We start from the raw sequence: 12981 nt of genomic DNA, 5'->3' as shown, positions 1-12981 counted from the left end.
TCATCGTCGTCTCCTACCTCGTCGACGTCTTCATTATCGACCATTTCCACATCTGCGTCGTAACTGGAGTCGATCTCCGATGCAGGATCAGACAGGTTCTCTTAAACTTCCTGCTTGACTCCCTCATCTTCCTCGGCATCGAAGATGTTCACCGGGTCAGGTGCCGTCTGCTGGGCCTCCTTTCGCGCTGCGCGTCGAAGGCGAATCGTCTTCTTGGAGCGGAACCGAGAACAAGCCATACAGCTGGCTTCATCGTGATCCGGAGACAGGCACTTGTTGCACACCGGGTGGACATCAATGTGAGGATACTTGGAGTTTCAAACGGAACATCTCTTGATGCACCATTTGCATAGCCTCAGGGGCCCCAGCCGTGGCCCACGCAGTGCCCGCACCATTTACAAGAGCCTCAGAGGCCCCGGCCAGGGCCGGCACAATTTCTTAAGAGCCTCACGGGGCCCCGGCCGAGGCCCGTGCACCATTTGCAGAGCCTCAGGGGCCCCGCCTGGGGCCCGCGCACCAATCAGTTAAGAGCCTCAGCGGGGGCAGAGGGCAGTGCGCACAGCGCACCATTAAAATCCATGATGAAGATGATGTATTGTGAGGGGGCCGGGGCCCTGGAGTGCAGGGGCTCCCCGCAACGCGGGGGTGCGGGGGCCTGTGTTACTCCCCTGACCTGCTGCCGAACTGGATTGGGAATACCTTTCTCTGCCTGCACCTCCTGTTTGTAGAAAAACAGCGTTTCTCTTATAAATACCAAAAGCTGCCCAGCGCAAGACGCCTCTAATTCACTTCAATAATAGTTATCAAAATTAAGAGGCAGGTGCTGGTAAACTGGCAGGCAAGAACGGGTTTATTACTCCAGAGGAGAACACGCCAACTCGGACACGCAGAATGTCTTTGGGAGGTGCTCTAACTGCATCTCTGAGGCCTGGCCTTTTATAGGTTTCTTTTGTTAGTTTATTGCATGGTCATACATTCCTGGCATCAGTTTATTACACAGTGAAACATCCTTGGAATACCCGCCTTAAGCTAATTCCCACACATATCCAGCAGCAAATGTTCCCCCCACCCGGATCTTACAGATGATCGATATCTCGCAGCTGGACATTCCGACAGGGCCTAAAACATGTGGGATCGGTCAGATCAAAGGGGTCGCGCTAGTGATTAGATCAGACTTCTTTGTTAGTGCTACAAGTCCTCCCGTGTGGGGGCATTAAACTATGTCTGCAGGGGTCGGTTAGTGCCTGAGACCGGGCTGAGTGGCCAGGTGCATAAGGAGGTTATAAAAGGGGCTTGCCTGTGCATGGGGAATGAAAGGGCAAGTGGGTTTGGCGTGGGAAGTGACTCCGGGGCATTGTCAGGCTGAGAAGGTTTTATGACCCTAGTACGTGTGTTCAGGCTTGGTCAGGGTGCTGGGGATGATTGAGAGGTCAGGGTGAATAAAGGGTGACTAGCAGTGAATGAAATGGCTGCGATATCTAAAATGGTTGCTGCTTACGTGCACGCAGTGGCTCTTCTTCAGCAAGATGGTGCCGGCGATGTTCACGTCTATCGATTATATTTTAATATGTTGACTGAATGAAAGTTTCCACGCTGCGACTCCTGGGCTTCTTACAAAGAGAAGGTCGAGGCCAAGTTTATACAGTCGACTCGTAAAAAAAAAAAACACAAAACCTGAAGGATGGCTTGCATCGATGCAGGTGTTTGCTTTCTGAAAGAAATGCCTCCGCGTAGCAGGAGAGGTGCAAGGATGGGCGCGCGAGCTGCGTCCGAGTGGCACTGGATCTCCACTGTCCGTGCCTCTGAAATGAAGCTCTGGTGCATGAGGAGGTTTCCCATCCTGGAGTGGGCGCCGCACTACAGACTGAAGACAAGCACTGGCGTTGCCAATAGGTCTCGCATTAGGAAAGTTTGAGCTATTGGTATTGTAAATGACACATTTTTTATTTACGTGTTGGTTTTGAAAATAGCGAAATTAATAGCTTTGTCATTTACAAAGACAATACTTTTAACTTTCGCAAATGTGACACCTATAGCATTTGAATTGCAATATGTGTTGTATTTACGTGACTTGGATGTATTGATATTACGAATAACCATTGATTTTAATTTTTTTAATTAACAAAAGTTATTGTAATTTATAATGGCAATAGATTAAACTTCTGTAAATAACTTTTGTGAAGATTATGTTCAGTGTATTTTATTGTGATGAAAATCCAAGAACAGAAGTGAAATATTAACATCTTTATGTGACATTTGTAATAAAGCTTGAAACATTGAGAGAACATTTGAACCAGTTGTTGTTGAATGTTTGCACAGATGCTGTGGTGGCGCTGAGTGATGTGGTGGTGCCCCTTGGTGGTGCTGAGTGATGCTGTGGTGATGCGATAGAGTGTAATTATGTGGCATGTAACTAATTGGCACTGAGTGGTATTTGGAGTGTATGTTGCATTAGTGCAGTGTAATTATGTGGCACTGAGTGGTATTTGGAGTGTATGTTGCGTTGAGCGCAGTGTAATTATGTAGCATATAAATATGAGGCACTGAGTGGTATTGTTTGGAGTGTATGTTGCATTGAGTGTATGTAATTATGTAGCATATAATTATGTGGTATTGTGTGGAGTGTATGTTGCATTGAGTAGAGTGTAATTATGTGGCGTGTAACTGTGGCACTGAGTGGTATTTGGAGTGTATGTTGAATTGAATGCAGTGTAACTATTTGGCATTGAGTGGTATTTGGAGTGTATGTTGCATTGAGTGCAGTGTAATTATGAGGCGTGTAAGTATGTGGCACAGAGTGGTATTTGGAGTGTATAATGCATGGAGTGCAGTGTCATTATGTGGCGTGTAATTATGTGGCACTGAGTGGTATTTGGAGAGTATGTTGCATTGAGTGCAGTGTAATTATGTGGCCCTGAGTGGTATTTGGAGTGTATGTTGTGTTGAGCACAGTGTAAATATGTAGCATATAATTATGTGGCACTGAGTGGGTTTGTGTTTGGTGTGATTTGCTCCCTACAGCTGGCGCCATGGGATGCCCGAAGCACGTGCCGACACCACTGCTGTCCAAAGTTACCCGCACCAACGGGTAGGCGGCGAAACCAAGGTCAGAGCATAGGGGTGTGCCTCGTTACCCGCAAATCTAGACACCCAGGGCTCTTAACCAAATATGCTGCAAACCCCCCCCCCCCCGATGATGGGGAAATGTGTGGATATCACTGGTCGTGTAAACTGAACAGTGCTTTTTTTTTTATTTCAGAGGAGAAGGGCTCATTTCTTCTCACCCGACAAAGGCTTCGCTGCCTCAACGTACGACACGTCCTAAATGTCAGAATTGCACCACAGCACAATGAAGCGCTGTGTCCCACTCTCAAAGCATTTAATGTGCTGCAGCCAAATGACCGATTTTTATGGGGCTGACCTGAGAGGGTCGTTCTGCAGGCGCTGCCCCCCCCTTCCCAACCCACGCCCCGCCCTCCCCCCTCCATTTTCTACCCTGCCAATTAATTACAAGACTCACATCCTCATAGCAAGTAATGCGCGTCCATGTTTTAAAACCGAAACAAATCCTCAAAATGTAAACAAAGATCTTGCCCTGTGAATTAAAGTGTTCCCATCTTAGAATTCAAGAGACAGCATCCAACAGAGAATCAACACAAGCATTGTCAAGCGCAACAGTTCTAGCCTTCCAAGCCTGATCTTATTTTTTTTTGCTAGCAAATGCAACAGGCGTTACAGTTTTAAAAGTGAAAACAGTAAAATTGCCAGTTGGGGAGCTACAGGACCCTCACAGAATAAATAAAATAGAAATGAAAGACATAATGGCCCATCAAACCCTGGTGCATGTGGTCATTCTCAGTGTACAACAGTCAATGAATGAAAAGTGATAGACCTATTACCCCACGGTGTATGCTTCGGTGGGCTGAAGCAAAACGAGAGTAACAATGTAACAGGCCAATGGATGAAGAGGGCAGATCCAAAGACTTTATGGATTTAGATATGTATTTATAAGGGTTTTTAAATACCACGAAAGACGTTTCTAAGCCAGAGCTAAAACTATGTTGTGTGAAGGGACAGCAATTTAAAGAGGCTGTGGGTTCATGACTTTATACTCCACTTGTATCTATCACCATCACTTATAGGAATATGTAACTAAAGGCACCAGATGCCAGGGTGGCAATCAACTGTTCACCAAACTGGGGCACAAAACAAGGCATAACCCTTCAGTTATTTCATACGACATTGTGGAACTCAAATTTATAATACTGATTTAAGATGTCTGCATTTGCTCCAACTATAAGGAACTCTGGAATCTGTAGAACCCAAATTTAATATGTTTACTTATATGAAATCAATCAACCTGTTGCAAGTCCTGGTAGGAAGACGCTGTGGAGTGAATGTGGTTCCAGCTCCTTTCTCTGTAAACATAGTGCAGCCGAGATAAAGTACACATCATACAATCAAAGTTAAATAATGTCAATAAGCACTTTTCGGTGTTCGGTACAAAATGCACTCAGCACAGGTTATGTGATGCAACCGATCCTTTTTACGGAAAAAGGGTGGGCTCAGGCCGCCATCTTGTGTTTTTCTTTTTTTTAAAGAAAACTCTGCATTCTACAGGTTTGAAAATGCTCTTTTGATGTTACTGCAGTACCAGTTACGGCAAAGAGCAGCATGGCATCTGAATGACGGAAATCTGTTTTGTGTCCACCCAAAACACGCTGAGTAGGCAACAAGCACGTCACACCTAACTTCGAAAAGGACGTTTAAGGCCAGGGCCTGCGGGCAGACTACAAGGGGAGGAATCAAGTTCCACATAAATGTACCACGGACACCTGAAGGAGCTTCAAATAACTTGTTTTTGAATACCTAAAAGAGCGGCCGGGAAACTGAAAGTACGACCGGCCGGCCAGCCATGATTAATTAGGGGAGGAGAAGCCGCAGAGCGCACGCTGGGCGAAGCCCTTTGATGTGCTGTGCGGCCGTGAATGCGCATGCTTGTTTGGTCACGTGATTCACGTGAACTTAATGAAAACCGCACCAAGAAGCCCTTGGTTTGACGAGGATTTCGAGCACTTGAATTCTCGCTCCGCTCAATGCGCTTGCACGCATTAATAGGTCGCGAGACCTAAAAAACCTAGTCCCAGGCACAGTTTCCGGGCTCTGTTTATCAGGTAACAAGGTAATTGTAATGCATATACATTTACAATTTCAAAAGTGATGTTTATCATAAAAGCTATAACGTTTTTAGCGTTATTATTGATAAGAATATGCTAAAAATGCTTAGAGTAAAAAAAAAAGCAATATTTTGAATGACAGACACAGAAGACTGTTAAAACAGCTGCGCATAAAAAATAAAATAAAAAAAACAGCTGCGCAGTGAAAGCGATTGCGAAAGATTGCTATTGTTAAACATTTTTTTTTTTAAAACATGTCCGCGAGTGGTGCGCGCGCCACAGCGAGGTTTCAATTATCGCGCCCGTGTCTGGGCATGATAATTGAAACCACATGGCCTTTGGTCCGCGTAGCAGACACCAATAGGCCATGGGTGGAGCAATGCGCCCACCTTTAGCTTATTGCATGCTGTCTTTCATTACAAGACGCACGCAAAGGCCAATAGCGTGGCACAAACGGCCTAGGTCAGTGCTAAAACCCCGTTTTTCAGCTACTAAATGTCTCGTGCTGCACGAGCAATGATGCACATTGCACCACGAAGCGAGACCTAAAAATGAAGTTACTCACTTAGAATCCTATTTCTCTTCATCATAGATGTAAGCAAAGAATTCTGTGGCATGTAAAATATGAGGTGAGGGTACAGCAGCCTGAGCCCTATAACCCTACAGTGTCCAAGTCCATTCTCAGACATGGCAAGTAAAGCCATGAAGAGTATATGGTCTGGGAGTTGGTCATTACAAACTTCACAGCTCCATATTTGCTTTACTAATAACTGGGTAGTTTGGTAGCAAACTTCTCAGCACATTAAACCCACACTGATGCCAGTGTGGGATTTAATGTAAAATGCACTTGGAGGGAATCTTATAGATGCCCCCTGAAACTCTACCAGCCCTGGTTTGATTCCTGAATGGGTGCCCGCCATTTGACACCACTAGACAGGTTTCTGGACCCATGGTTAGAGAGCCTCTGCTTTTTGGGTCCAGAAAAAAAGCCCATCCTGGGCAGAGGCGTCATGCCTCCTCCCCCAGGATGGGCTGGATCCATGAAGAGGTAGCTTCAAAGGCCTGCCGCCTTTCGAAGCTATCCCTGCCTTTTGCTGCCTCAAGCAACTGGCTCCCACTGGTTCTGGCCCCCACTTTGGGGAGGAGAATCGGCAAGAAACGCTTAGGAGAGGTGTGCTCACCCTTGCCAACCCCACCCCTCAGGAGGGGGATGAGAGGTAATGCTCACTGCTCAGTCCCCTCCATCTTGAAGATGAGGAGGCCCAGCCAATTAAGAAGAAGCTCATGCTCCCCACCCAGTGAAGGGTGGCATAATAGGGAGGTCCTCGCCACAAGGAAGGGACCAATTGGCCTGTCCCAACTCCGACCAGCCTACATTGGAACCCCGGTGTGACCAGCAGCCGCACAGAGGACCGGTCCTGCACCATCTTAAAGACTGTTGAGCTCACAGGAAACAGACTCACCCACAGAATACAGATACATGCAGCTCAGTGATTTTGCACCACTCTGCACCACGGCTCGAGTTACCCTGCAAGCTTGCCACTTCCTTGACTTCTTGTACTTTGGAAGGCACCGTATGCTCACCCTGTTCTTGTCTTTCTGTGAGAGCATATGGTGGTACTCTGGGAAGAACCAAAAGAGTATTTTCGATCCATTGTAACCCAGGTTCAATGAAAATCTCTGCGCCAATAACTCATTTTCGGTGATTCTTTGTATTGTCTGCTCTGTCTCGATGTGCGCCTTCTACCAAGACCCATGTATCTTGTCACTCTCCTTCATAACCCTACAGTCTCGGATTAGGCGCTATAGATCTTACATCCAGACCCAATGGATCAAAAAAAACAATCTGAAGAGGACCATGCTATGGGTCATCAGTCCGACGTGATAGGAGATGGACAGGACAACACATAATCAACGCCTGTGAAAGGAAAAAAAACATGAAAAGGGACAATTCTGGACCCAACCATTAGATGGTGGAATAAGGCAAAGCGTGTGAATCTTGAAAAGATTCACGCTGCCAAATAACCATTCACATGCAGAAAAACAATGCTATTACCAACAAAAGAAAGTAAGACTTTTTATCCCGGCATCAATACAAGACCAACTGTACTGCAGAAAACAGACTGCTGCAAAATGTGATGGACAGCCCAGAAAGCCCATGCCTAAATGGGGATTCACACAAACAAGCCAATAGCTAAAAAGGGCTTTTGTAATGCCAATGAAATATTGTACTAACAGGACTCGTGCCAAATAGCGTATGCGGTCTGTGGCTAGACATAATAACTCAGTCAAAGTGAACAGATTTGATGTTTGCATGCTGTGTAGATTGGCCTAGCATAAGGTGAAAATGTCAAAACAACGATTGGCTTTGCAAATCCTTGTTTGCCTTGCAGGACTAGTGACTTGCTTTTTGAACCATGAATAAAGATTGAAACCTTGCAGCAGAGTAAAACAACCAAAAAATGATTTTCTGCATACAATGCATGTAGAAGGTTATACATTTACGTATCATGGCACTGTTGTATTGTAGCATCCAATGTTAAGACATTTTTGTTGGCACTCACTCCTCAGTGCGAACAAGCCACTTGCTGACTGATTTCTGACAGTAAAAGAGTGCTTTAAGCAATCCATGGAGTCAGGAGGACACACCCAAACAATCAATAGAAAAACAGCGAGTCAAAAATTCTCTTGTGGGCTGATGCAAGAATGTATTCACATTACGTCAAAGCAAAGGCTGAAGGCTCCACAGCAAAAGATGCCAAATGCTAAAAGAGGCTGACAAAAAAAGGAAACACAAAATATAGACTACAGTATTTGCCACTGCAAGACAAACCTAAAAAAAGAAGATGCAGAAGATTAATAAAACTGGATATACAGTTTCTACGGCAAGGACAAAGAAAAAAAACAAGTACCTTTTCTTCAGTCAGTGATGCTAAGTGGCGTCTATATCGGTCTAGATCATCCAAACTAGGGACAGCTTGATCATCAATGAAATAAAGTGGTGTACACAAAATATTACACAAGTCTTCATCTCTTTGCCTCAGGGTGGTCAGCTCAGTCTGTCTCTCCTTCTGTTTTAACAGGACTTCTACCCTGTTGCGCAAGTCTTTTTCCAGTTGAAGGATAGTTTGATCATCATTTGTCTAGAAAACGGAAATTAACGTTACAAGGGATTTTTAAATTTTTACTTACTCCACTTTTACAATAAGAAGGGGGATAAGCGTGCATACAATTATTTCAAGATAACCTAAGGCTATGTCACAAGACATGGGTTCGAGCCTCGGCAGGGACTCAACATCCTGTGATTCTGGGCAAATCACTTAATCCCTGTGCCCAAAAAAAAAAAAATGAATGTGCTGTCTGTTACGAAACTGGTGCTCATGTAAAGCGCTCGGATACCTTTGAGTGTAGTTCGCGCTTCATAAAACTCTCCCAATAAGACACGTGCAGCCATGCAAGGTCAGCCATCTGGACAAGCTTTTTAGCTTTAAGAAAAGTCACCCAAAAATGCCCATTCGTAATGTCCACACATGACACCATCAGCATTTTAATATACCAATCCTAGATGATTTAAAGTCATTATAAAATGGTAAATTCAAGAGCAGAGAAGCAAACTGATTGGAAGCAGAGCACAGGAATAACAATTAAAAAACAAAATAAACCAAGAAGGAAAGGTCAATGGTCAGCAATTCCAATCGGGAAGCTAGCAGCATGGAAGCAGTGTGCATCTTTCATTCGCTCGTACAAGGGACTGAAAGAAAATATTACGGCAAGGGTGGGAAGGGAACAAGAGGGGGAGCAACTGGAAAGCATGGAGTGGTGGGAGTGAGGGAATTGAGCGGATGAGGCAAAAAGTGTGTGGGGTGGATAATTGCCATTTTCAGCAAAGAAAGGATACAAGTCATCCAGCCATAAATTTGTGTAAATAAGGAATACTCCAGGGGTGGGACAAACAAGAATAGGCAAGAAAAACAATAAGGAGTAGATAACCGAGAGAGAGATTGGCCCAAAGTCCACTCTCCATGCTGTATTGGAAAACAATAGGGCTTCGACAATACATAGGTAAACTGTCTGTATGCAAGACCTAAAAGGTATGTATTCAAGTTTCCATTATGCACTGCTCAATTTGAGACTCTTATGTGTTAGTGAGCACGCCGACAAACAGTCATTCAGAGTCATTGCGATATAAATGGCAAAACCAAAGAACATTTACATGACAAGTCAACAAGGCGCCAAGCAACAATGATCAAAGGAGCCATGAGTCTTAAACTGTAACATCTAGTAGCCTGAAAGGTTTCTTTTAGAGCTTACTTCAAAGGATGGCAGCATGAGCTCACGGCACAGCACGTCCAGCTCCCTACGACATACGTCGATGCTTTTGATAAGGCGCTCTTTTAGGGACTCTTCTTCTGCAATCATCATTTCCAAAAGTTGCTTAAAGTTCAAAGTGGGAAAACAGAAAGTCACGATTGTGACTAAGATCACAAAGAAAACCAACATTCTTTCACATGCATATTAAAGAATTGGACACTAATAAAAAAAGTATACTAACCTCACACTACAGTTTTACTGAACTAGAAGTACCCCAACAAAGCGTTCCCTTGCTTTTCCATTACACCACCTTCAGGCTTGTTCTTCACTCAGAGCTAATTTCCACCTACCATCCTTCCACAGGTGGCATCCGTTCTATCTAGTACTAATCATGGGTCCCTCCACTTCTTTATGAACTTGCTTCGGTTACCTGCACCTGCCATTTCAAGCTCTATGACAGATAATTGGTCTTTTATTAACATTTTATAACACTAAAACAACCATGAAATACACAATTCTGACATTTCCTATCCGCTCAATAACCCTACTACATCTTAGCAATATCTTGCTTTTCTTCTTCATTTATTCCCTTCTGGTCATATCTGTAGCTTCCTTTTTTTCCACTGGCTCCATTCAGTTAAGGATTAATTCCAGTTTCTCTAAACTTCTTTTAAAGTATTCGTGGATTTGCTCAACCCCTTTGGATTTTCTCTGAATAGGAGCAGTCCTCATAGGGACCACATGGACTTTGGGAAAAAAAAAAAAGATTTTAAACCAGTTCGAAATGGGTCTATAATTTGTTGGACACTGTACGAAGCGGGCTCTTTATATGATATGCCGCAGGGTGGTTATACCATGCACAGAGTCTAAAAGTTTCCCAAAAGTGTACAGAGCTCAATGTAAAACCCAAAGTGCTCTATTAGTGGTAGTGTTGGCAAGCAGCCTTAGGCCGAACACAGAGAAGTGCAAAACATGTATTGCACAACATGGTTTAATAATGGGCACGTCTCAAAAAGGAGATCCACACCAATTTTAGAAAAATAAGCTTCGCTTGTACTTTAAGACCAAGATCTTTGCAATAAGGTAAGTATGTTTTCAATTAAAAATACTTTTCACTTTAAAGAGTCAACAAAGTGCAATTTCTGAAGAGTTCAATGATATGCTATGGAGGAAATAAAAAATGTGGTTAAACGGGTACGCAACTTACAGTTCCAGTCTTCAGGACCAAAGGTCAGCAAGGGCCAAGGGTCAGGTGAGTACCAAAACTGCAACACCAGAGGCACAGGGGCGGACGGGTACAGAGTTAAAAATCTGAGTTCGGCCAAATGCGTTTCATTGGAGCCTGGGGGTGCTCAAAGCCATTGTGCTTGCAGGTAAGTAGACCAGTTGCAGGGGCCAAGCTTTGGAAGTTAAGAGTAGGCACATGTGGGCCCACAAGGCTTCAACAAACACACAGCTATGTGCAGGGTGCTATTTCCGCATCAGGCACCCAATGATTTTCATTGGAGATTCCGCTTTAAACAAATAGGCTGTAGCAGTCATATCGGAGATTGGAGGGTGGAGACTAAAGACAGCAGAGTTATGAGATGTAGGTGGTCGTAGGGGCACAGACTTTCAGCTCACCAAGCACCAGGGGACCCTGGTGTGGGGATACATTTAGTTGTCAAAGTCTTCTTACTGGAGCCAGTCGCGGTCAAGGGAAGCCTCTGGATTCAGGCTGCAGGTGTCGTCGTGGAGTCCAGGTGGGGTCAGCCAACGCTGGACTTGAGGTCAGGATTGTTAGGGAACCTGTTCTGGGTCAGTGGTCCATCTACACACGGACCAGAGGCGTTTGGTACAGAGTGGGCAGGACTCTTGGATCCGCAGGCCACTGGAGTCCTTTGTGTTGGTTTCTTGGGGACAGTACCACTGACTGAAGGACAGGAGTCCTCATGCAGGGTATTGGAAGTTTGAGACAGGCCGGTAGGTCCGGGGCCAAGTCAGTCTTCTTCAGGCTTCGCTGCACGGTGTCTTCTTAGTCCTTCTTAGATTGTAGGTAACTAGTTTCTAGGTCCGGGGGGGAGCCACCTAAATACTAAATTTAGGTGGTGTTTTAGGGGAGTAGCAGGTAGAGCAAATGGGCACCTTACCAAGGGTAACTCCTTCAGATATTATGCCGCCCTCCTGTGGAAGGGGTATCGACCTAGCCCTGATTGGAAGAGTCCCCTCATCTTCAAGATGGAGACTGAAAAATGTGCTTAACTTCACCTCTTCCATCTGAGGGGTGGAGTTAGCAGAGGTGGGCACATATCCTGGCCCTTCTAAGTTTTCCCACCCGTTTTCTGCCCAAAGTGGGAGTGTAAACCGGGGGCTGCCATCTGCTGCTAACAGCAGAGGCTGGGGATCGCATTACATAGGCTGCAGGCCTTTGAAGATTCACCTTCAAGCACTGGGCCCATCCTGGGGAGGAGGATTGACACATCTGCTCAGTGGTGCACCCAGGGCTCCAGAAGCATGTCTGTGCCAGTAAGTGACCACACCAGGGTCAGTAGATTTTCAGGGGGCACCTCTGAGGTGCCCTCCAAGTACACGCTTAATAAATCTCACACCGTCAGTGTGGATGTATTACAAGGAGATTTTTGGTACCAAGTACTCTTGGTTTCAGTGAAGCAATCATGGTGCAAAGAAACTCCAGTCGAGTTTCTAGCTCATGTACTCCTCTTGGCTTCCTGGAACTTACGATAATTAAGAATTGGCTTACATATTGTAGGACCAAATCTACTCATGCAGATATACCCTCATCTGTGGTATAGTGCACCCTGCCTTAAGTCCCACTGTAGAGCCCACATTTGCCATATGGCATGTGTCAGTAGTAGGAGGACACGAGGCCCAGCAGCCTCACATTCAGGTTAGGGGCTGAAGGATTAGTTACTTACCTGTAATCCTAGTTCTCTTCCAGGGGTATACTCATTAAAGTCATAAGCACTGAATTATCTCCGCCCATGAGCGGGGACCCGGAACACAAACAATATACATATATATGTGTAAATATAACCAAAAGTACATAGTACTAAGTAATTAAACACATATACATGTATAATAACCATAATATGTAGCCTAACATTAACACATTGGCTAATCAAACCAAACCTTACACGTTCTGAAGCATGAAAATATGCTGTATATAAATGCAATAAACAGGCATGAGCCTAAAATGCATTTCATAGCCATGAAAAACCTTTTATTTTCATCAAAGAACCTGTTGTAAACAGTTATTAGCCTAAAAGGGCTGCATATGAAAAAATGTCTGTGTACAGAAAATCAGACTGGCACCCTGCCTTTAAGGCCCCAGAGAATCTGCACACTTTGCCTTTGAGGCCTCCAGGAGAACTCTGTTCCCATCATGCCCCACAGGTGACAGTTAGGTCAGTTCTTTTGTACGGTACAGTAAACTTTAGCAGGAATCTGCACTTAAAACATATTGAAACTTTAAACCTCAATGCTACTGCTCGCC

General features: G+C 44.8%; 1 protein-coding gene across 3 annotated transcripts in view; it reads right to left on the bottom strand.

Moving 5' to 3' along the window:
* Window positions 1-12981, bottom strand: part of LOC147733582 (protein regulator of cytokinesis 1-like) — a 324524-nt gene that overhangs the window by 229907 nt on the left and 81636 nt on the right. For all 3 annotated transcript variants that reach the window (XM_086958989.1, XM_086958988.1, XM_086958990.1), the window contains exons 3-4: window positions 9489-9611; window positions 8090-8320 (exon numbers count right to left, since the gene is read on the bottom strand). In XM_086958989.1, coding sequence (XP_086815115.1) covers window positions 8090-8320; window positions 9489-9611 — 354 coding nt within the window. The remainder of the gene's footprint in view (window positions 1-8089; window positions 8321-9488; window positions 9612-12981) is intronic.

The sequence above is a fragment of the Lissotriton vulgaris genome, chromosome 2_1 (assembly GCF_964263255.1).
Source record: "Lissotriton vulgaris chromosome 2_1, aLisVul1.2, whole genome shotgun sequence".
NCBI lineage: Eukaryota > Metazoa > Chordata > Amphibia > Caudata > Salamandridae > Lissotriton > Lissotriton vulgaris.
The sequence above is the reverse complement of the archived record's forward strand: the minus strand, read 5'-3'. Positions and strand labels throughout refer to the sequence as shown.